Consider the following 23,897-nt stretch of genomic DNA (forward strand, 5'->3'; position numbering starts at 1 on the left):
TGATTGGCTGTTGAAGTTTTCAAGCACGTTTCCTGATTGGTGCATACATCACACACCCGCTGCAGGCTCTGACTGCTATTTCCGAAATTAGACACAATGATAGACGATTTTCCTCATGTAGTGAACCAACCAGGTTTCCATGACTCTGCCACAGTCTATATTCTTTTTTGTTTGCTGTGAATTGCTAGATAAAATGTAATTTTCGTGTTTCGTATCATACTTTTCAACAACTTTCTTTCTTTGTAAATAAATCATTATTATTTCTTCTTTTTAAATGAGTTTATTGAGAAATTTTGTAAAATTTGAAAAATGTGAGAGACCACCACCACGGCACCACCAGTCCACCAGAGAGGAAAAAAAAGAGATGGGTCTTCATTTGTTTTTATAAATAACAGGCAATGTTGCAAAAGGCCAATTTCTTTAGTTACATAGTGAAGGTCGTTTTGCTGTGTTGTGTTTTTAATCTCATTGGTTTCGTTCGCTATAATTTCGGGTAAGTCAAAAATTTTGGTTACTCCTTGATAAAGACAACTGATCCTCAGCTCATAAGTGTTTGGAATGCACATGAAAAAACAGGAAAAAGGTTCAAGATTTACCAGTAAGGTAGAAGGATTCCATTCATTTTCCAAATTGTCATCAATGACAGTTTATCAAGCAATCTGCTAAGGTGTGGACGTCTATTTTTCTGGTCACATCACTGGAGATGCTCGTGAAATTAAAAAATGTGATTTGCAAGATTCTGTTTAGCAAAGGGTTTAATGCTCTGATTTTTTCATGGCAGGATGGAGAGCTGAATAGCGAACTGAAAGCGAAAGGTGTTCTTTTTACTTATACATTAAAAAGGTTGGAGAGAATGGCACCTTTCTTTAAGTAAAATTTTTCTACTTAGTTCTGACAGCCTTTTTATTGAAAAACATAGCTCATACACTTATCTTGTCTGCTATTAATAGGCAAAGCTGTTTACAGTAGGAGCTAGTGTTTTTGGTACAGTTTTTCAAGACCTGTGCCCTGTCATAGTAGGATGGGGATAAAACTACATACTGTTTAAGATTCATGTTTGTGTGAAAGTGATGTATGAACCAGTTAAAGAAGACCAGGTTAAAATTTATTATCAACAAGGTATTGGCAACCGCTGTGAAAATGCCGTAAATGCCGTAAATGCGTTCATGTGTTCATGTGTTTTGGCATGGCTTAATTATGTCAGACATTTGACCATTAATATAGGAGAGATAAGAAATGTAGAAGAATGGGGGCGTTTTTCACTCTTTGATTCATGAGAGAGAGGGTACAATATCAATCCACTTAGCTAAGTTGTGTGGGGGAACCTTTTTGTACTACGGGTGAATAGATTGAACAACTTCCTTTTCTTTTGCAGATTATCGTCTTGTTTCACCCTTCGCGTTTTCATAGGATCAAAATAGAACCAGTGGCGAAGAAGGAAAATGTTATCTGATGCGCTGAGCGAGTAAAATCTCGCAGGCACTGCCTCAATCTCTTTTATACGAGCTGACCTGAAGAAGGTGACAAGATACCAATTCTTCTTGGTGTTAAAAAAAAAAAGAAAAAAAAAAGGAAATCTGTATAGTTAAATCAACACCTAATTGCAGTCAGTCGTCAAAAGACGACACGAAAGCCTAATGCAAAAAACAGCGGGACTCACGCGTGTCGGATCAGGACGAGCTTCAGCTGGTCGTGGTCAACGTAATAATTTTGGCTTTCATTTGTCCAACGTAAGCTACGATGGCAAAATTGCCGGACTCTATGACTTGGAGGAAACCCTTGGTTAGTTAGTCATTCAGTTTTATTTAATCGGCTTACTAAAATTATCACCTTTGTTTTACTGAAAGGTCGTGGTCATTTTGCTGTCGTGAAACTGGCGAGACATGTCTTCACTGGAGAAAAAGTGGCCGTCAAAGTAATTGACAAGACTAAATTGGATGAAATTTCGCGAGCGCATCTCTTCCAGGAAGTGCGATGTATGAAATTAGTCCAGCACCCGAACGTTGTTCGACTTTACGAAGTCATCGATACGCAAACCAAACTTTATCTGATTCTGGAACTTGGCGACGGCGGTGATCTTTATGACTACATAATGCGGCATGAAAACGGACTTGATCAAGAGTCGGCGCGACATTACTTCAGACAGGTATTCGCCTTTTTGACAATTTGTCTGACCAAGATGATAAGCGTGTTACGATCCTCTTTGGATTGTTACAACGGTAGGGGGGACGTATTTCTATTAATATCTCCTCTCTGTCGCTGGTCTGGCGCCGTTCGATTACGCTATAAATAATTTGGCAAAGCTTCTGGAATGTCTTGTGAAGAGTTAAGCGGTTGTAGGGCAATCTATTTACAGCCTTGATTGATGAATTCTTACATAGGTGGAAAGAGAGAGAGAGTGAGAAAACATCATTTACCCATTACTTTTTATGCAGGTAGTGCATGCTATATCGTACTGTCATCAGCTCCACGTAGTCCATCGAGACCTCAAACCCGAGAATGTGGTGTTCTTCGAGAAATTGGGAATGGTGAAATTGACGGATTTTGGCTTCTCAAATAAATATAACCCTGGCCAAAAGTTAGAGACTTCTTGCGGCTCGTTGGCTTATTCAGCACCTGAAATTCTACTGGGTGATTCATACGATGCACCCGCAGTTGATATCTGGTCATTGGGAGTCATTCTATACATGTTGGTCTGTGGTCATCCGCCTTTCCAGGTAATAGAAAAAGAAAAAATTCAGCATTTTTAGTATGTATCTTTATTTTTGGTATAGGAGGCAAATGATAGCGAGACTTTGACGATGATTATGGATTGCAAGTACACGGTACCACCCCATGTATCTGAAGGCTGTCGTAGACTAATAGGCCGAATGCTCCAACGTGATCCAGCCAACCGCGCTACTCTTGAAGAAATCGCAAGCGATGTATGGTTGCAAGATGGTGCAGCGGCTTTGCCACCCTCTCATTACCTGCCTTTAGTATCACGTGAACACCTCACGGAAGATGATCATGCCATTATATTGCAAAAGATGGTTAATGGCAACATCGCCACGAAGGAAGAAATTTTAGACGCACTGGACAAAGACGAGTACAACAATATCACAGCTACTTATTTTCTTCTGGCCGAGCGTAAATTAAGAGCGCAGCGTCAAGAGCAAGCACAAATGATTAGCCGGCGACAACCTACTCTCGCTCCTCCACCTTCAGAACCAGAACCCCCCGATCCAAAGGTACGGATGGGTTTGTTTTCTGTGTATTTAATTCGATAATATTAGAAGCATTATTAATAGGAGCTGATACCATTACCGGATGACAAGCTTCCGTTCAAGACTATACCGGTTTTTCCCAGTCGAACAGTAATGGAAGCGATGCAAACGTCTAGTGTTGGTCGTCCGCGAAAATACAGTGACGTCGCAGAAGAGGACGAAGCCACTGGAGGTAGCGGAAGTGAATCTAGCCGACGGAGCCAGAGGTATAACTCTAACAACATTCCTTTTTCCTTATTTTTATTATCAAGTATAAATAAAAACAAAAATAAACCATCGTTTCTTAGATCGTCCAGCAATTCGTTGACGAGCCAGAGAACGTCAAATACGTCTCTAGCCAGTCAAAGGGCATCAAACAATTCATTGGCCGGTAGCTTGAGAGCTCGTGGGTTGTTGACTAATGTCTCCACTATTCAGTCAGTCAATAAAGGACCCGCACGTTCATCTGAATTACGCCTCGATTTTGCGGATAAAATCACTCCCCAAGTCCCGGTTTCAAAGTTAGCAGCCACTAGCACGAAACCACTGGAAACGCAAAAAAGTATCGATCAATATATGGAAGTACCTGCGCCATTCCCCACTACCTCTAATATTGGCCTGGGTCTACGGAGTCCTCGAACTTCACCTTTGACGTCGCCAGTCACATGTCAAAGGGCTGGCATTTTGGCATCCGGACGAGCAACTCCAGCCTCCATTTCGCCAACATCGCCCTCTACAACCCTTTCTTCGCCTGGATCTTCTCCAAACGTCATGTCACCAACTGTCAACAGCAAGACCCGTTCGACCTTGCCATCACCAAACCGCGTTTTGCATTCAGTGCGCAGTTCCCCTCAACTGATCCTCAACGAAATCTTTGAGGAGGCCGAGAGTTGCAGTGACAGCGAATCAACTAGCAGGGGAGAGCCAACAGTAACGTCGGCCAAGTCACCTGGTTTGAGAATCAGAACAACTATAAATGGCCATAGACATCGTCCTTCTCAATCTGGACGTGCTACGTCGGCCGGCCCTAGTGCACGCTCATCAACATCACCGCCCAGTTTGGTTAGGCGGTACGAGCAAAGGCGCCAATTAGCAAAAGCTAGAACAGCGTCGTGTTCGTCTTCGGACGCCAGCGATGACGATAACGAAGGGCGGAAGAAGCGTGCCGAGAAAATAAAATCACTTCCACCTAGGAGAGACTCGCACGATGACTCCAGCGACCCAGGTTGCGATGGTCCCGGAGGCGGTAATGATGGTGCTGGGATATCAGGAGGTAATGCCGTTTTCATTGTCGTGGTTGCCTTTGAATGGCTACATAAATTTTTATGTTTATTTTTAGGTGGAGGTGCAAGTTCCATGGATAGCTATAATCGGGCCGGGTCTAGCTCACAAGCACCGAAGGGCTCGGATAGCGGTCACCATAGTGGTGGCTCTTCTGGAGGACGGCGTCACCTGCAAACGACTGATGCCGTTGACCAGCGCAATCCCAGATCTAGATATCGCATTGTAGGTAGCTCACATGGGCGGAGATATACAAATGCCAGTTTCTCGCTTCTGAGCCCCCATGGGCTTGGAAGCGAAACTCACCTTCGGGTCTCGCAATCACTCACCTGCTTAACTGAAGTCTGTGAAACACCTGAAAGTCCACGCAGCACGACAAACATGTTGGAAATTCCTCCATCTCCATCCACTATGGCCCGCATACCCGCAAAAAGCTGCGGAAACTTGGAAAAGATTGAGGAAATTGCTTCGCTAGACGGATCCCCGGAAATGGTGCTCGTTTTACCTCCGTCGCCTTTGCCAGCTAGTCAGCCTTCCTCCGAGAAAGGATCTCGAGAGACAGTCATGATCCAAGATGATGTGGTCATGGATACGGAGCCGGAGCCCCCACTGACGGGCTGCAGTTGCAGTTGCACTACGCCAACCGGTGGCAAGAAACACAAACGGCTTAGACAACTCTTTTCACGTCGAGAAGGGACAAATTCATCGTTCAAGGTAAATCGTTGTATGTATTATAGTGAAATTCATTCTAACAATTCACTAATTTAGAGATCGGATAAGCGTCCGTCTGGATGGAAAAGCCGTGGTCGAAGCAGTGGTGAAGACGATACAATGGATGCCGATTGTAAACCGCCAGGAGCCACCGATCCAGATGAAGCCGCAGAGGTTGACCGAGGCAAAACAATGAATTTCCTACGAAGTCGGCTCTACAAGGCCCGCTCACTCGGCTGTTTGGTTAAGGAAAGGATACTAGTAGAAGCATCACATTGTCAGTACGAGTTATGGAAACGCTTTGGTCGCAAAGGGGGCATCGTGGGTGTCGTGACCCCTAGCGATGTCAACATGAACGGACCAACTCACTCGCCAATACCGGCCAAACTTTCATCTGTTACCTCTTGTTCTTCGTCGGCTGAATGTTCCACTCCATCTCTTGCGGTTGTGCACAACGTCACTCAGCACTGTACCTCGTGTTAAAAATTTTGCCGTTTCATCTCCCCCTTTTCTCTTCGTTTTTTGTTTACCATAAGAGTTTATCGTGTTTGAAAGTTATCGACTCCGCTAACGAGCCGCAAGAAAAGTACGATTGAATTGTTGGTGTGTTTTTGAGAAGAAAAAAGAAAAGGAAAGATGAAGGTTGTCGTGCACGTTTTGTCTTCGTGTCTCGATGTGTTCACACGTTCCCTTTCCATTTGCAATCACTCGTCAGCTGGAACCAATGCCAGTGATACGTAGCAACACAAAGGAAACCAAATTAATTTGCAATTCAGATTTGTTGGTATTGTAAATCTTTTTAAAAAATCTCCTGTCTATTCATTTTAATTTAACCCTTAACTTATGTGTTGTCTCTCGTTGGACTGCTGCGATAGGTGGTTCTATCCGCGTCATATCTCTATCTTCCAACACGTTAAGTCATTCTCTGTACAACTCCCACTTTGTCTTTTAATTTTTTCCTTTCGACAACTGTGCTATCTCCAGAGTCAAAGAACTTTCAATTCCCACTTGATTTATTTTAGTTAAAATGCATGAAAAATAACCAGCAAATATTGATTGTTGAATGAAAAAATTTGTGTGGACACCACAGTTACCGAAACCAAAACCCAACTCGTTGTTCTATTCATGGAAAATACTGTGTCTCTCCCTCGGAATATCCATTGCCGTAGAATATCTTAACGTTGTGTGTTCCTGTTTTAGCTTCACTATAGACATTATAGAGAGAAATATTACTTTAATACTTGTTTCTATTTGCGGTCATTCTTGTCCGTTCATAGCGTTTAGCATGCGATTCCGCTTAAGAAAATAGACAACTGTAGTAGGGAAACGATATAAGTCCTCCCTTACTCCCCTATGGTGTTTATGGCATGCGTATCAGTGAAGAAACAAAGAAGATATAATTGGTCATATATGTTGTAAAAAAGCGAAATCTTATCGCTAGATGGCCAGTGCGTTTTTATCAAACACAGCTGATTAAAAGAGATGTTATGATTGCTGTCTTTGGTGCCTAGTTTTTGTGGGGTGCGAAGGTGTAAGTTTCTTCTGGTGGTTGTGATTCAGCAAAGAAACGAAAATGAGTGAATCTGCCAATGTGATAGCCTGGGAAGAGGGCGAACCAGCTGCAGCACTTCTTGCACCGGAGCAGGCCATGACTGCCGTGGTATCCAGTAGACTCGGTCAGGTGTTCTTCTTAACAGAAGACGGTAGAGTTTACTTGTCGACCCTCAAACAAGATGGACTTAGTGGAAAATTGCAGGAATTAGCATTGCCATGCCAGACTGTGGTTGGTATAGCATGCAACTCAGTACATACAATTTTTGTGACTGATCGTGGCAGAGTTTTGAGGTCTGAACTAGAGACACCTGAAAAAGTTGAAGAGCTGGCCATCAAACAGCCCAATCTTTGCTGCCCCCATGGTGTTGTTGAGGATGGAGGAAGACTCTTTGTAAGGGAAGTGTCATCTCACTCCAAGAACGTATTGTTCATCTCAGATTCTAGCAAAATTTGGGCAGTAGATGAAACAAAGTCTTTGTTGCCAGATAAGCTTCCAGCCTTCGAGAACAAAGTACCCATCAGTATTATGTGTGGCACCAACTTCAGTGTAGCTCTTGTTCAAGATTGTGAAAACCCTACTGATAGTATTAGTAAGTCCAACACTTCAATCAAAAGCAACTGGGATTCCCTGGATGGAGTAAATATTTCTAAGGGTGGTCCCTTTGATGGGTTGTGTGTGGTTGGTTCCTGCCTTGAATGCAGGGAGCATAGTCTTCTTTCACTTCATTCACTGGATCTCAATACCTCACAAAGAATTAATCAAGAAGATTTCAAGGACAATGTGAACTCCCTCGCCCAAGTTTGTTGGTCTAAGGCAGATCATTTAGTCCGCCAAAGCGCGTTGTTGCTCAATTCAACACCTCAACTCGGCGCGGCAAAGCAATTTTTAACTAAGCAGCTGTCTTGGGTTACCGGTTTCGAAGCGGATGATTGCAATAACAGTTTAGCAGCCTCATCGACGCTAGACTCTGGAAATAATGTGACTCAACAAGTGGCTAGCCGAGTAGCCGAAGGAGTTCGAAACTTGGGTGATGCTGTCAACCGCATGTCTCGCCATTGGAGCGGCACCAGCCAAGAGGAAGCAGCCCTTCAAGTTGCAGCAACTCCTCTTGAGGTTTCTGCCACGACGGAAACGAGTAGTCTTCCCGCTGAATTGCTCAGCAGTAGCAGCGGTGAGGATTCCCCTGCAGCACCGGCCACCCCGCGGTTTATTGTTCGACAGTCTCTCCAGAGTCATCATCGTTGGAAGCGCAATGGGTCTTCAAGTTTATCGCTGGATTCTACACTACTCCGAATAACTGACCGAGAGAAAATGACGGGGCTTCAACCGGAACGACTCGTTTCATTAGGCCGGCAGCTACTTCATACATCTGTTTGGGCTTGGGGTCAAGGAGGTGTAGGTCAACTTGGATTGTCTGATTGCGTCTCACGCGAAACGCCGACATCTGTTCGACATTTGTTGGGTATTGGAGTTTGCAAAGTGGCATGCGGATCGCGGCATTCGCTGGCCCTAACGTTGGATGGACGTGTACTGGCATGGGGAGCCAATAATAAAGGGCAAGTGGAACCAGGTGAAGATCTTTCTTTCATGTCAATCCCGATTGAAGTATCGCTACCTTTCCATGCCACCATCCGAGATATCGCTGCCGGAAGGTAAATTTACAAATCGTTAATTGAAAGCGCCTTTATTATTGACAATAAAATTTGTTTATTACTATTGCAGAGAACACACGTTGTTATTGACGAGTCATGGTGAAGTTCTTTTTATGGGCTTTTCTATGGCTACTCAAAAATCAACGATAATGAGGCTTAACCTACCTGCCCAAAGTCCCAATGGTAAACCGAGTCGAGTATGGGCAACCGGTCCTCTTAGCTGTTGTTTGCTGTGCAATCAGAGCTGCCGTTGCTGGCCACATTGGTCAGAGTTTGTTTTATCTGAACAGCTTTTTTTGCGCAATTGTCTGAAAGTTGCCCGGGGCATTTTGGATCAGTTGGAATCGTCAACAACTAATTCAGCTGTTCGTCGTGAGTTATTTGATCGCTATCGTGACCTAATGGCCTGCACTGCCGTCAATGTTCACTCTTTGATCGAGACGGACGACTGTGCTAACCTAAGCATTGGCCTCGTTCGTTGGATTAACGAATATATGCACGTATGGCGTAGTTATGGCCAGGCACTTTGTAATGCCACAGTTGTCCATTCTCTTGTACTCAGCAAGAGCGAAAATGCACTTTTGGATCCGGAAATATTTCCTCAGGTACGTCGACCAGGTAGTGATAATTTTGCAACGCTAATGAACGAACCGCTCGGTCGGCTCAAAGAGTATTCAATTCATCTGGAGAACCTGATTGAAAGTCATCGTCAACGAAATGATAAGAATATGGATCGTTATAAATATGCTAGTCAACGGTGTCTCGATATGGCTGCTACTTTGATGCAAGAGTGCCGGACTGCCGATCTTACAAAGGCTTTTTGGGATAGCTGCTCCGCAAAACTTACTGGTATGTATTTATAATTAAAGTAATAATTGTGTTGACAATGTTTTATTTTATGTTATCTTATTTTTTCTTTTACTTTTTTCCTGTCGTAGATACCCTGAGAACCCCAGTCCGCCGCCTGATTCGCGAATCCCGATCTCACCCTATCGGTCTGGTCAATTCAGGCCGTTTTTCATCGCATTGGTTTATTATCTTGACTGACGTGTTGGTCCATGTTAGTGGTTCTTCCAGTCATGTTACCTATCCCTTGGCCACTATTTGGGTTGAGCCGATGCAGGAATCCGAAAATGTCCAAATTAAGGTACTGCATTGAAATAATTCATAGCCATTAGCAATTATGGTAGTTATCATTACTACATAAACATTTCACTTTTTTCTTTTTCTACTTAAGAATGGGCTTTCTTTGACGATGCCGGAAGAGTCGATGACGCTGACTTGTCCAACTTCAGCCGACAAGATAGAATGGCTAGTAGCTCTACAGTCTGCCATTAAGCAAGCTCTCTTAATCGGCGACGTAGAATCCAATAGTAACGGGCGAACAACACCTCCGCTTGTACGCTCTGCGTCTTATACTTTTACCAAATTGCCACATCTGAAAGATGTGACCTATAAAGGTAGAGTTTTGAACACAGGACTGCTGCCTTGTCGTTGAGTCCAACTTTTCTATTTACAGGAGCCTGGCTATGTGGGAAAATGCATGGGGAGGGAGAATTGCATTGGCCCGACGGCCGTGTTTACCGAGGAAGTTTCCGGCAAAACCAACAGTACGGCTTTGGTTCCTCTGAGTCTTTTGGCCCCAATGGGACGACTTACGAAGGCAGTTGGAAGGATGGCAAGATGAATGGATACGGCATTCTTAAGTATTGTGCGATTTGTTATTTCTATCTTTCGTTGAACCGTGGATTTAACTTTCAGTTTAAATATCAGGTACGCCAACGGGGACGTTTACGAAGGGAATTTTCAAGACGGCCAGCCGCACGGACACGGTACGCTGAAACGGGGTCATTTTCTCACGTCTGCCGCTCATGTCTATGTTGGGCAATGGGAGTCTGGCCAGAAAAACGGGTACGGTGTAATGGATGACATAGTCACTGGTGAGTGTAGAATAGTGAATCACCATATTTGAGCGTTGCCTAGACTTTACATGTTCGTTCCAGGTGAAAAATATATGGGCATGTGGCAAGCAGATGCTAGGCATGGGCAGGCTGTTCTAGTTACGCTAGATGGCCTCTACATAGAAGGCAGTTTTACTAACAACAAGATGACCGGCCAATGTGTCATGTTGTTAGAAGACGGGACGAGCTATGAGGGAGAAGTGGCTGGTGTAGGTATTCTTGGTGGAAAAGGACTCCTCCAATTCCCAAATGGTGATATCATTCAGGGTACATTCCACGGCTCTTGGTCTGACGGCATAAAAATCAATGCTACCCTGACCAAAGCTTCATTATCCGCACAATCACCATTGGGTCCTCCTACTGGTCTATCTATGGGCCACCTACAGCAACAACATGGATCTGGTGTTCCAGCCGAACGAAAATGGGGAGCCATTTTCCATCAGTGCTGCTTAACTCTCGGTCTTTCTCCGGACTGCGCTCAATGGACAGCCGATGATTCACTTCGGGCTTGGGACCAAATTGCCGCTGTTCTTAATCAGTCGAAACAAAGAACGACCAACGACAATCAACTCCGACCCAAGATACACCATCACCGTCGCCAGGGATCATCTGTTTCATCAAAATCAGTCAAATCGGAACGTTTAACATCAACTCAACCAGTAAATGTGGAAATTCCCGAAATACTTCAACATATTCCAGACTACGGTCGAAACCAGCTCAATGGCGATGAATTCATAAGAATTGAAGCTTATTTACATATGGTATGACTTGGTGTCTCTATTCCTTATGCGTTTTTGGTGTATTGTACCATTATAAGGTTTGTACGACAGGCTTTAGAATCGGAGATTCACCCATTAGGGAAATTGGCTTCCCAGATAGGGGATGTCTATCGAGCTACTTACGTCGGAGTGGGTGCCCACCCCCGACTTCTACCTCATGCTGTTGCCGAAGTTCACTCTTTCGTGAGCCGTCTGTATGCATTTGTTCGGCTCCTATTTCCGGCTCTTCCAGAGGATCGAACTGTCCATCTAATTCCAAATGGTAATAGGTCTTATTTTATGAACGTTTAGTATTTTTACTTATTTTGTGAAAAATATTTTTCATGCTAGAACCGTCCAGCGGATATCAAGAACTGCAGGCAGTTGTTTCAGCTAATACTCTACTTCTCCCCTTACTTTTGCCTCGACTTTATCCACCGCTTTATACTCTCTATGTTCTACACAATCAAAAGCTGGACGATCTTTATTGGGAACGACTGCAAAAATGGAATCGTCAATCAGACTCGGCGTTGATGAATTTTCTGGGAGTGGATCAAAAATTTTTCATTGAAGAAATTGCCCCCGATGGCAGTCATTTTCCAACAGCTGTTGATTGCCTACAACAATTAAGTACGACCTTTTCTCCTGGCCAGAAGCTTCGTGTGATTCATCAAACATTCCAAGAAGTTAGCCGTTCAGTGCAGACTCATTTGGGGGCAGATTACGTCATGAACATGGATGATCTTTTCCCAGTGTTCCTTTTCGTCGTTGTCCGTTCAAGGATTCGTCACCTTGGCACGGAAATTCATTTAATTGAAGACTTCATTGACAAGCATGTACAAAACGGCGAGCTTGATGTGATGTTTACTACGCTGGAGGTAAATTTCACATATAATTATTTATTTTCCAAATAATTATTAGTTCTCCTTAGGCTTCCTACCAATACATACAACATGAGAAGATGACCTTTAATTAAATTCTGAACAAAGTATTTTAAGAGTTCGTTGTCTGTCGCAATAAATATCCTCGAAAATAATCTAAACATTGAGTTCGAATGTCACCAGCGTTGTATTTCAGGTAACACAAAGGGTTAACAAAAGTGCTTACAGGGAACAGCTTATTCCCTTTGTGACAACTTTTGGCGAGCCAACTTCTTCTTTGAAACCTTCTTTTTGTTGGTAACTTCCTCCTCCTTGACTTTGGAAACAATGTCTTCCTTCTCAGCCAGGATCACTTCCATGTGGCAGGGGCTGCTCATGTATGGGTTGATTCTTCCGTGAGCACGGTATGTTCTCCGGCGCATGTAGGGAGCTCGGTTGATCTGTAGATACAACAAAGAGCCATTTAGCAAATTCCTTTTACATTCTTTCAATTAAATACTATAAATTTAAGTCAGATCCGTCTTGAAACATTGCAATCTGTCAGCGTTTAGTCTAGAATGCTAAGTGGTATAATCATACTAAAATGCAGTTTTTTTCTTTAGAAAAATAACTTATTTCTACCTGAATGTGATCAATGACCAAGTGATCAACATCTAAACCCTTAAGGTCAGCATTGGACTCTGCATTCTTCAGCAATTGAAGAAGGAACTCAGCTGACTTCTTGGGCCAACGTCCCTGAGTGGTACCCCATTGTTTAGCCTGAAAGGTTGGTAGTTGAGATTAGAACTCATTCTATTACAGCAGAAAAATAACAACACTTTTTCATGTCAGATCCGTCTTGAAACATTGCAATCTATCAGTATTATGTCTAGAATGCTTTAAGTTACATCACACAATCAAGATCCTCGAAACATAAATTTTCTTTTACAAACCTGTGCGCACCGGCCGACACCTCCATTGTAACGACGGAATGGGACACACTCCTTATGCTGGATGACATTCTTGAGGAAGGCTACAGCCCTCTTCAATGGCATACGCTTGATTGTGTTGGCTGCTTCCCTCGTGTTCTACTCAACCAAGAACGATTTTTGTAGAACACAAATTATCAATGAGACAGAAGTAACCGTATAATACCTTGAAATGGACGCGGAGGTTGGAGCCCCTAGCCTTGCAAGACTTGGTCGGGTTGTCTGGTTCACGTGAATACCGACCCATTTTTCTATAAAAAGATTCAAGAACGTTATACAATAACCACAAAACAAACGAAATTAATGGTTTCTCAATAAGACTAAACAAATAAACGATGTTTTCAATATATACGGATAACAGAAAGACACACTGTTCACTTACTAGTTCCAGTAAGAGAGAAGACAAGACAGACAGAGAAAAGAATTGATGATAACTCTCGCTAGGTGGACGTTACCGCTTCCTAAGGGTGCGTTCATGGAATTGTGGTTAGTTATTAAAAATAATTAAAATCATATTGGCGATATTCAAAATTTTAAATTTAGAATAAAATCAATTAAATTTTTTATTATGTTTTATATGCTAGAATACTTACATAAAAATACGTTCGAAAAAAATTCATCATTGCAACCGTGGATTATTGTCGGAGGGCTGTCAAATTTTTGTGGGCTGTAATTTTGCAATTCCGGTCTGTTGATATAGCTACTTGTTTATTCGTGTTCGATTTTGGAATAGTTTTTGTTAGATATCTAGTTTTTCATTTTATTATTGAAGTGAAGTCCACAAACCTTCTTTGCTACTCACCAAAGTCATTTGGAGAATTTAAGCGTAGCGATTCGATATATCGGAAACGAGAAAAGAATGTCAAAAAACAAATTCAATTTAACTCTTCCACCAGTGGAGCCAGACCCAGTCTCCACTCCCAGTCCTGGAGAGACATCAGGCAGAAGTAGTAACATAGCAGCAGCTATCAACTCTGCCAAGTCAATGACACAGACTAGTAGTGTAGTAATACACACTGGAATTGAGTAAGTTACTGGCTGCATTTTGACACACCAACCTCTAGATTTTTATTAATTTAATTATTTCACAGCAGTGGAAATACAACAATGGGAAATACAACATTAGAAGCGTTACAAAGACAGCTAGAAGAACTAGATATTGATGACCTTCAGAGACAGAGATTGCACAAGTTTCTCTCACAAAAACAGGAAGTTGGAGAATTGACTGATGATGATTTTGACAAACTTGGTGAACTAGGTGCTGGAAATGGTGGAGTAGTAACAAAAGTCAGACACCGTCCTTCAGGTTTAATCATGGCCAGAAAGGTAAAACCAAAATAATTGCAAGCAAATATTTTCCTGACACACCACTATATCTTTCAGCTAATACATCTTGAAGTGAAGCCTGCTATCAAAAAGCAAATTATAAGGGAGCTGAAAGTCCTTCATGAGTGTAACTCACCTCACATAGTAGGTTTTTATGGAGCATTCTACAGGTATTTTAAGTAAAATGAGTCCTAAAGCACAGTTTTTACTCTGTTTTAAATTTTTTACAGTGATGGGGAAATAAGTATTTGTATGGAATATATGGATGGGGGATCATTGGACTTGATTCTAAAGAAAGCAGGCAAAATTCCAGAACAATATTTAGGAAAGATAACCATTGCTGTAATGTGTCTTAACAAATTTCAGTCTTTCTATTGAACTTTGAAAATAAAACATTATTTTACAGGTTCTGAAAGGGTTGAGCTATCTCCGAGACAAACACCAAATTATACATCGGGATGTCAAACCAAGCAATATTCTGGTCAATAGTCGAGGCGAGATCAAGATTTGCGACTTTGGAGTCTCAGGCCAACTCATTGACTCTATGGCGAATTCATTTGTAGGAACAAGAAGTTACATGTCGGTATGTTTAGATAATCAAAAGGCTTTTCGTTGTTTTCTAGTCCTAATTCACCATTCTTTAACAGCCAGAGCGGCTACAGGGAACACACTATTCTATTCAAAGTGATGTATGGTCTCTGGGGCTTTCGTTGGTTGAAATGGCAATAGGCATGTACCCTATTCCGCCACCTGACCCGCAAGCTTTAGCTGCCATTTTTGGTGCGAAGTTCAGTGAAGACCCTGACAACATGACACCGTCACCCAGCAGTCGATCCCCTCGTCAAAGTAGTGATAGATTTTTTCTTCTTCACGCATAAGCTGGATATTTCAATGAATTTTGTTTAAATAAAGGCCAATTTCCCGGAGGAGTAAGTAACGGTCCCAGGCCAATGGCAATATTTGAGCTTCTGGATTATATCGTCAATGAACCGCCACCCAAACTACCATCTGGCGTCTTCTCCGTAGAATTCAAAGACTTCGTTGATCGGTGTCTCAAGAAGAATCCGGCTGAACGCCCTGCTCTTCGCACCTTAATGGTTTCTTTTACTACACAGTTATTTGTAACCTTAACAATAGCATTTAAAAAATTATTTTTACATTAATTTACAGGGTCACGAATGGGTAAGGAAATGGACTTCTGAAAATGTAGAAATTGCTAGTTGGGTATGCACGGTCATCGAGTTACAGCCTTCCACACCCACTAAACATCCCGAATAACTTTTTTGGTTTTCCACTTTCTGATAAACTTCTAACAATCATACTGTTTAAAGAAAGTCCATTATCTTTTCTTGTGCTTTTCTACTAAAAAAAAACATTGCAGATTACAGTTGGAGTTTTATATGTTATCCATCCACAGTAGCACCCAAAAAGCCCTTGAGCTTGCAAATGTACTGTTTGTCCGAATCGTCCAATTTTGTTTGTCAGCTCGTCCGCCCGGTTAACACAGGGTAAGTAGATGTGTTTTAATTTTCCAAAAACAGTCGTAGAATTTGTGTGCGATGCTATGACATGGTATACGAAGCAAATTAATGCACAAAATTCGATATTTCCAACGTGTACCCCTTCTTTGTTCGCCCTGCCACTCCAATCCTTTGTCAGATCGAGAAGCTAGATAGTTAATGAAGACAGATCCGTCTTTGATGTTAAAGCTTGGAAAGAAAAGATGAGGAAGTTGGAATTTTCTATTTGATGAATTTGGCGGCGTGCTGGAATCACCCAGACTGAACATTCCAAGCTCTCCTCACCTTTTTTTTTTCCCCTCCAAATAAATTCTGCTGTTCGCGCCTATATAGCTGCAATTTTTCTGACTTATTTCCCATTCCTTCTTTGAATTGTAGCAAAGAAGCAGAACTTAATTGACGCAAAAAAGAAAAAAAAAATCGCATTGCATGCTACTGGACTCGGCAGAGTTCGATAGTCCAGAACTATTGTTTAGTCCCCTCTCCTTTCTTTGCTTTGAAACGAAGAGTGAGTGCACATAACTGTGTATGATTTAGGTTTCCTCATGAATCAAATATAAAAAAGTATTGGTTCAATCATCGTGAGTGAATTTAGTGCGAAGTGCGGTGATATTGTGGCGAACATCTCGTGACAGCCGCAGTTGGGCAGCCGCATGCGTCAACTGGATGGCACAATCTGGATGTGCAGTATGTGGAAGAAGAGTGCATTCTCGATCCAAAATAACGGCCATCGTCTCCATTAAATCAGCAAACCCCATGGAAAGCGCTGCTCGTTTAAGCCGGTTCAGCTCCTAAATGCAAAACAAATTTATCTAGTACCATGTTGGTTTCTTTACTCTAACAATTCGTGCACCTTATAAAAGTGCTGAGTCTTATCCGGCATTTTCCTTGCGTGGCGTAAGATTTTCTGAATGTCAGCCTGTAAATTGCCTGGTTGCACCCAGACCACACAACTTTGGGCATAACTTCGCTTTTCATTAGGTTTGATTGGAAAAGTGGTAAAACTGCCCGGGGCGGAGGCCTCGCTTAGTGAGCCAAGCAAACTTAAGTCCCCAAGCCAAGGTATGCACTTTGTTCCTTTCGAAATAGATTCGGGTGAAGTTAAAATGAGCAACAGTGTTGATAAATTTTGAACGGTACCTGGTTCGAAAATAGAAAGCATCAAATTCGATTTCTTTTTGCTGTCGGCCCAAGAGTATAGAAGGCCGAACCACTTTTCTCCTACGCTGCATATAGCGCCCATGTTTTCTACCTTACATAACGATTCAAATTGGTCATGGTACTCGTTTAGAACTACATAGAAAAAGAATAGTACTTTAAGCGCCCCATGAAGTAGAACGCAGAACGACGGATTCTTTCCTTCTTCTGGCACGGCCAACAGATCGTCCTCCGTTTCGCCCTCAGCTTTTAGCTCGGCCAACGAAGCATCACCCTTGTTGGCCGAGTGTACGGGAAGCACTAGGTGTCTCGACACGGCAGGCGGACTTGCAACATCAACTAGGTCGACGAAACCACATATGGTGATATCTTTCGAAATTTTACAATGAATAACTTCCATATCTCCAATGTGGTGATGATCCTATCATACGACAAACGGTGTCACTATATCTTGCACTTCAAACATATCGCTCTTTGTTATACTTACTCGAGGAGGAGGATATAGTAAGATTGAATCGGACAGTGAACCTGATCGCAAAGTGCCCTCAAACGAACTGTAATGAAGTTCGGCAATTTTGGCGAACAAGTTTTGCACGCTCTTTAAGAATGGTATACAAGATTTTACAGATAAACCTGACTAGCTAAGCAAATTATTTGACAAACCTTTGAGGAGAGTCCTCCTTCTGGTACAAAGACACTTCCTTCTGCTCCAGACAGATCAATTAGTTTTTGATATACTGGCATACTAACAGCCAGAGATGGGTCATCTGGGGCTGTGATAGGTATTACATGGAATTTGGCTGGAAAATTGAAAGGCAGAAAGGGTAGAGTTTCTTCTGTCCTTGAAGCACCTCTGTTGCTTGCATTTAGCAGACTTCGTGACAGTCCCAAAATATTAAGACTTGAGCTCCCATCCGTAATAAGGAGTATCTGCAAATGTTTAAGGATTCAGTTGGGATAAAACCTACACGGCAACTTGAAAGCTATTTCCTACATGACAAGGTGTGTTTTGTCCCCACTCTTCATTTATCAACATACTGACACCATGTAAAGCAGCTTCCAAACAGGTTTTATCACGGTCTTCTATATTCTGCAGTTTGGCTCTAACAGCATCATAATCTCTGGTAAATGAGCTGAGAATTTCATACAGTGACGAAAAGACAACCTGAAGATTATACCATAGTAAAGATTTCGAAATTCATAAACTTAAGGAAGGAAGACTAACCAATGAAACAAACTCGAGTTTAGAGTGAGCGTTAAGATGATCCAATAAAACGTTAATTCCTTGAACGGCTAAATGCTTTCTCTGGTATTCTTCCTCGTCGTCTGGAGTACTTGCTACTCTTGACATAGAAAGAGAAACGTCTAATACGATCGCAAGAGGCATTTCAATTTAATAATTAAAAAAAACAAGTTTCATTCATTAGATTTTCAAGTTTCAAAATATTGAACATGGTCGTCTTCTCGTCTACGGAGTAGACTAGAAAATCTAAACAGTAAACAACAATCCCGGTGGCTTTTTTGAAATCGTGGCAACGCTGGATTTATACCACGACAAGTTTAGTACCACATAGCGGCCTTTCGTCGAATTAGGTGTTGAGACCAAAACCCCTGTTCTCCGCCATTTTCCTCCAGTCCCGAAGAGTTTTTCTGCCTGTCTGTGGTGTTGTCGTTGTGTGTGTACGTCGGATGTGTGTTGATGTACGTAACCTCGTTACGTGCGTGATAACGCCACTGTTCAATTAAATATTGTGTGATTGTCCGACGTGTTGCACAGAAGTAATCTATAGTCGTCTAGTATTTTTATGGAATTGAATCGCGGCTTGAAATTCGAAGGCAGAGGCAGAGAGAGTGGCGCCATTGACAAATGTCGAAGTTGAAATGGAGGCGTCGTCCATCATCACCCAGGTTACCCGTGAAGAGGATCAGATAACTAGTTTTGCCCAAGAAAAAGGTGATATATGCAAAATATTTACACGAATTCCGAATTTATGTTACCCTATGTTTTCCGCTACTCGGCTTATTAGACCGCCGGGGATGGAGGGAAACTGCATGTGTGTCTGTGTGTGTACATGTATGTCTGTTTGTGTGTGTGCTCTGTGTTCCTATAAGGTGTGGGAGGGGTGGGGAAGATCAAGGGGAGGGGTATTAGTAAAGAAGGAATGAGAGTGGAGGTGAGGCACACAGGTGAAATCTTTGTGCCCCAGAGCTATATTTTGCCTTAACCCCATTTGGAAGCCTGTTCATTCATTCATTAGGTTTCTGTTTGATTTTTCAGTTATTGTAAAAACAGTCAGTGGTTCAAGCAGTACTACTGGAAGTGTAAAAAAATCAGCCAGAGGTTTTCTTAGGTCCTTGTTCTGTTGCCTGGGAAAACGAGGCAGCTCTGATCAAATCAACAAATCTTCTAATAATGGTAACAGTTTCTAAAAATGTATTGCTTTTATGATTTTCAAGTTTGATAAAAAAAATTAGGTGGCAATTTAGTTATCAATGGTGGAGGAGCTGGCAACGGAGGTGGATTTGATACAGACAATGGAGAAGAAAATGGACGCTGCTCACCTTTGTTACAACAACCATCAGCAAAGTACCTATTGCCTGTACCCCACTATCAAGATAGTCAAAGGAAGTGTATGGTGATAGATCTGGATGAAACGCTGGTCCACAGCTCGTTCAAGGTGAGGATTAACCTTTGATATTCGTCGATTTATATCTTGGCACACATTTTTTAGTAAACGCCAAGTTATCCGTCGCCTTGAATGAAGTTCAGGTTCCCCGACGTTTGGCTGCTAGTTAACTGTTTATTTTTGTTTTCGCTGCCCGCCCTTTTTTCCTTTTCCCGTTTTACTTAACAGCCCATAAGCAATGCTGATTTTATCGTTCCCGTGGAAATTGATGGCACGGTTCACCAAGTATATGTGCTCAAGCGGCCACATGTAGATGAATTTCTTCGCAAAATGGGCGAGCTGTACGAGTGCGTGTTATTTACAGCCAGCCTGGCTAAGTATGCTGACCCTGTAGCTGACCTTTTGGATCAGTGGGGCGTCTTCCGATCCCGCCTCTTTCGGGAATCGTGTGTCTTCCATCGTGGGAACTACGTTAAAGATTTAAGTCGGCTTGGCCGAGAACTCCAAAAAGTGGTCATTATCGACAATTCGCCTGCTTCTTACATCTTCCACCCTGACAACGCCGTAAGACAATTATCTTTTCTTCCATAACCAGGACCTCATTAATTAATGGACGATATTGAATTTCAGGTACCGGTCGCTTCGTGGTTTGATGACATGTCAGACACAGAGCTCTTGGACTTAGTCCCCTTCTTTGAGCGACTTAGCCAGGTTGATAATGTCTACACAGTTTTGCGTAATTCAAATCACGCTGCTCTTACCAACCGTAGCGATTCGCTCAATCCCAACGTTGATTTGAATTCGATCCCAATTAATGTGCCCTAACCTATCTCCTTCTCATAAGACGGGCGATCCATCCAATGCAGGGGTTTTTACAAATTTCAATCCTAACCTATTGTAACGCCGACTCTTATCTAGATTGTGAGTGATTTTAATCTCGTCGTGAGCCTTCGGTGTGGCCTTCGTCTTTTTTTTCCATGCAGCTAAATGACTTTAGAAGAAGAAGAAGAAGAAATTTTTTTGTTTTGACTCGATGTTTCACACAAGTGCATATTAACGGACCCCACCAATTGGCCAAGGAAAGAAATGTAATCAATTTACCCCATACTTTCTGTGAGACGGTTGTGCGTTGTTTGTGAGCGTGGTTTCCTTCGTCCACCGAGTGGTTGTATCACACACGAGAAAAGTGCCTGCCTCTTTCGTCATTATCTATCTACCTGTCAACCCGCGTTAGACACGAGAATGACCTACGAGTTATCAAATGTAAGAAGACGGGATAGCAAAACAGGAAGAAGAAAGTAGCCAACTGACCATCGTTCGAATGACCTTTTGATATCTTTCTTTTTTTCCTTTTTTTATATTACCTTTCATTAAAAAAATTATTATAATCGACTGGTTGTATTGTGTAGATAAAACTGTGAATCTACAGCTGCATTATTTGCTGTACATAAGAAAGAAAAAAAAATAACTCCCACTTTAGATTTTTGATCTATATTGGATAGGCTGCGTTGGATGTTTTCTTTTGGGGTCAAGTGCCTTGTGTTTTTTCCCTAAAAAACTTTGTTTTTAATTTGTTCTTCCCACACACAAAAAAAAAAATCATCCAACGTACCGATCACTAACTCGTGTTCAGAAATCATTTTTTGTAACTTCGAAAATCGTGTTCCATTTTCTTTTCTTAGTGTCCTAAGTTGATTTGTTTATTCATTAACTCATACTCATCATCTTTCTTCCCCTTGCTCATCCATTTACTACAACCTGGACAGTTACTCTGTAGAGACATAATCCAAGGGTGGGAAATTTATGGAACTAATTCGGTCTGTCTTATTGGTTACGTTCCCATTTTCTCTCCACGTTCTTCATCCGCCGGTGTTGATTCCTTGAAAAGTTTATTATTTCTTTAATTCTTTCGCTAATGTTTTATAACCGTTTTTAATGCTTGTGGTTTCATCCACATTTCACGCCAGCTAAGCCTAAAACATCAATATTACCTTTAAAGTGTTATGTCCCCCACTTTCTGCGCTCTTTTTCATCTTGACTTTTGTTACCGTTGGTTTGTTTATTTTTATTTTTTCCTTTGTCTACTTCGTCATTTCTGTTGATTGGAGCATCCGTATATCTTTTCTGCACGCCATGGACTACGTCGTTTCAAACGGTCATGTCCTAGCCCCTCATCTCAGCCGCAAGTGCCTCCCCCCGTTTGCGAATTTAATCCTTAAAGGTGTTGGTCAGAAATGATCCTTTGAAACATCACTCTAACATGGTCAAACGAGGTTAAATCGCATCTAATAAAACTACCAAACCGGTGTGCCATATACAATCCCAATTATAAGATCTTAAGCGAAAAGAAAAACGTCTGGCGGTGGAAACCTGAATGATCAGCAAAATTCGTCTGCCCCCATCATTCGTCTGTTTTGCATTAAGGACGACGGACTAGCTGCCACCCCTCCCATCCACTCCTCGCAACACCCAATCCATGTATTACGTTACTAGATTAGCTCTCGCGTCCTATCATCACCGGCTTCTCTTTTTTTTTTTTTTTTCATTTGTGCTCAAGACGACGCAATACATAATGATTGAGCCGACTGATGATTGGTTTAACAAAATTTCAGCTTAACGTCGTTTGATTGAGCCATTCGCACTAGTTCGAGGAGAAAAAAGTAGTGGACACCGGGATTAGGTAGAGGTGAGGGGTTCCTTTTTCATTGTACTTCTCTTTGAAGGCAGAGGTTTTTTAGGCGACGGTTGTATTAGACATCAAGAACCTGACGATAGCAAGTTAAAACATGGCCTTACTTCTTTAATTTTTGGCTCACGAATGTGTGTCTGTGTGATGGATACATTGGAAAATAATCTGCTCTGTAGCCACAAAATATACAAAGACATACTCATTCTTTTTTGTTATTTGATTGCTTGATAAAACCAATCTTATTCGATCCATAACCTAGTTTCCCGATAGGGATTCTTGTAAAACGGAATGGCATACTACATGTCTCCTCATGAATCATGTCGACCGAAATTTTTTCTGTGATTTCTCCCGATAGATGGTGCTATTTTTCCGCAAAGGGTTCTCTATTAATCTTTTATACGTACGTTTTATCACCTTCCAAGTTAGAACGCGGCCAATGGTATCGTCTTGTATAGAAGATAACGCTACAGTCCTAAGTCGTGCTCCTGTAATTTTGGACTGACGGTGAGAGATTGCCAAGCGATTTAGACGACCGACCCGAGTTTTGGGTATATTTTTTTGACAACAGATGGCGTTGAAAAAAAGTCACGAAACTAGGCGAAATCAGGCCGCAAACTTACTTTTGGAGACCAGCTTTCAGCGTCGCCTAGCAACGGGCTTCATATGAAAGGCCGTGTATATAAGCAATTTCTATTCAGTTTACGTAAGGTTGTTGTGTTTTGTGTTTGTGTTTTCTTAATCCCATTGCTTCGCCGCGTGTGGAACTTATTCATCGCATTGGTAGGTGTGTCTTATTCTGTGGTATATTCAACTGAACGGCTTTGTTGGAGATTTGTTTAACGGGGAGCTAATAAATGGTAAGTGCGTTCCGTTTTAAAGATCTTTTGGCTACCCTTCCCACTTTTTCATTTTTGGCCAAATTTCAAATTTTGCTTAAAATACATGATTTCGATTCAGAATTGAATGAAAATCACGAAAATCAGGTTGATTTTTCCATTTGTCTTATAGTTTTTTATTTAAACGTTGAACATCATCAATTAAAATTGTGCGCTAACAGCACTGTTTTCGTTAATTTTTAAAACGGCTGGTTTAACGAGAAAACCAATGACTAAGTCGAAATCAGCGTTCAATTTCGAGTATGCCGTGTGATTTTTGGAGAATTTCAAGAGATGTTGTTTTTGCCGATTTTGACAAAAGTGGGAAGGCTATACCCTTCCCACTTTTTCATTTTTGGCCAAATTTCAAATTTTGCTTAAAATACATGATTTCGATTCAGAATTGAATGAAAATCACGAAAATCAGGTTGATTTTTCCATTTGTCTTATAGTTTTTTATTTAAACGTTGAACATCATCAATTAAGTTGGTGAGCTAACAGCACTGTTTTCGTTAATTTTTAAAACGGCTGGTTTAACGAGAAAACCAATGACTAAGTCGAAATCAGCGTTCAATTTCGATTATGCCGTGTGATTTTTGGAGAATTTCAAGAGATGTCGTTTTTTGCCGATTTTGACAAAAGTGGGAAGGCTATACCCTTCCCACTTTTTCATTTTTTGGCCAAATTTCA

At 41.8% G+C, this 23,897-nt stretch overlaps 6 protein-coding genes across 12 annotated transcripts; 4 read left to right on the plus strand and 2 right to left on the minus strand.

The window, feature by feature from the left end:
* Nucleotides 1-339: 339 nt before the first annotated feature.
* Nucleotides 340-6,487, plus strand: LOC116936581 (serine/threonine-protein kinase SIK1). Of its 6 annotated transcripts, none has more exons than XM_032943766.2 (10): nt 340-493; nt 1,376-1,520; nt 1,586-1,782; nt 1,848-2,146; nt 2,436-2,717; nt 2,775-3,230; nt 3,291-3,472; nt 3,554-4,518; nt 4,585-5,240; nt 5,295-6,487. In XM_032943766.2, exons 3-10 carry the CDS (start codon nt 1,638-1,640, stop codon nt 5,718-5,720), a joined length of 3,411 nt encoding a protein of 1,136 aa, XP_032799657.2. In that variant the 5' UTR covers nt 340-493; nt 1,376-1,520; nt 1,586-1,637; the 3' UTR covers nt 5,721-6,487. The 6 variants fall into 6 exon arrangements, with proteins under 6 accessions (XP_032799657.2, XP_032799661.2, XP_032799660.2 ...); XM_032943770.2 differs by having other exon boundaries at nt 1,608-1,782; XM_032943769.2 differs by adding an exon at nt 782-843 and having other exon boundaries at nt 413-493; nt 1,376-1,782.
* A 323-nt stretch (nt 6,488-6,810) lies between these two features.
* Nucleotides 6,811-12,199, plus strand: LOC116936580 (alsin). The gene is made up of 10 exons (XM_032943765.2): nt 6,811-8,444; nt 8,515-9,293; nt 9,383-9,591; nt 9,682-9,904; nt 9,964-10,150; nt 10,218-10,384; nt 10,448-11,166; nt 11,236-11,446; nt 11,515-12,041; nt 12,095-12,199. The coding sequence occupies exons 1-10, from the start codon at nt 6,811-6,813 to the stop codon at nt 12,137-12,139; spliced, it is 4,701 nt and encodes a 1,566-aa protein (XP_032799656.1). The 3' UTR covers nt 12,140-12,199.
* Nucleotides 12,200-12,212: 13 nt separating this feature from the next.
* On the minus strand, nt 12,213-13,469 carry LOC116936591 (60S ribosomal protein L17). The gene is made up of 5 exons (XM_032943782.2): nt 13,395-13,469; nt 13,179-13,263; nt 12,977-13,111; nt 12,666-12,803; nt 12,213-12,484 (listed from the first exon to the last, which is right to left on the minus strand). The coding sequence occupies exons 2-5, from the start codon at nt 13,257-13,259 to the stop codon at nt 12,281-12,283; spliced, it is 558 nt and encodes a 185-aa protein (XP_032799673.1). The 5' UTR covers nt 13,260-13,263; nt 13,395-13,469; the 3' UTR covers nt 12,213-12,280.
* Nucleotides 13,470-13,656: 187 nt separating this feature from the next.
* On the plus strand, nt 13,657-16,434 carry LOC116936587 (dual specificity mitogen-activated protein kinase kinase 1). 2 transcript variants are annotated; one of them, XM_032943778.2, is made up of 8 exons: nt 13,657-14,038; nt 14,107-14,338; nt 14,396-14,508; nt 14,569-14,680; nt 14,745-14,921; nt 14,986-15,184; nt 15,251-15,435; nt 15,509-16,434. In XM_032943778.2, the coding sequence occupies exons 1-8, from the start codon at nt 13,872-13,874 to the stop codon at nt 15,614-15,616; spliced, it is 1,293 nt and encodes a 430-aa protein (XP_032799669.1). In that variant the 5' UTR covers nt 13,657-13,871; the 3' UTR covers nt 15,617-16,434. The 2 variants fall into 2 exon arrangements, with proteins under 2 accessions (XP_032799669.1, XP_032799668.1); XM_032943777.2 differs by having other exon boundaries at nt 13,659-14,038; nt 14,104-14,338.
* On the minus strand, nt 16,368-18,551 carry LOC116936586 (integrator complex subunit 14). Its single transcript, XM_032943776.2, has 8 exons — nt 18,242-18,551; nt 18,011-18,181; nt 17,680-17,946; nt 17,504-17,614; nt 17,174-17,437; nt 16,999-17,110; nt 16,712-16,935; nt 16,368-16,649 (listed from the first exon to the last, which is right to left on the minus strand). The coding sequence occupies exons 1-8, from the start codon at nt 18,401-18,403 to the stop codon at nt 16,431-16,433; spliced, it is 1,530 nt and encodes a 509-aa protein (XP_032799667.1). The 5' UTR covers nt 18,404-18,551; the 3' UTR covers nt 16,368-16,430.
* Nucleotides 18,552-18,657: 106 nt separating this feature from the next.
* On the plus strand, nt 18,658-22,534 carry LOC116936588 (carboxy-terminal domain RNA polymerase II polypeptide A small phosphatase 1). Its single transcript, XM_032943779.2, has 5 exons — nt 18,658-18,970; nt 19,295-19,432; nt 19,492-19,694; nt 19,872-20,207; nt 20,274-22,534. The coding sequence occupies exons 1-5, from the start codon at nt 18,898-18,900 to the stop codon at nt 20,466-20,468; spliced, it is 945 nt and encodes a 314-aa protein (XP_032799670.1). The 5' UTR covers nt 18,658-18,897; the 3' UTR covers nt 20,469-22,534.
* Nucleotides 22,535-23,897: the final 1,363 nt, after the last annotated feature.

This window comes from Daphnia magna, linkage group LG1, assembly GCF_020631705.1.
Source record: "Daphnia magna isolate NIES linkage group LG1, ASM2063170v1.1, whole genome shotgun sequence".
Taxonomy (NCBI): domain Eukaryota; kingdom Metazoa; phylum Arthropoda; class Branchiopoda; order Diplostraca; family Daphniidae; genus Daphnia; species Daphnia magna.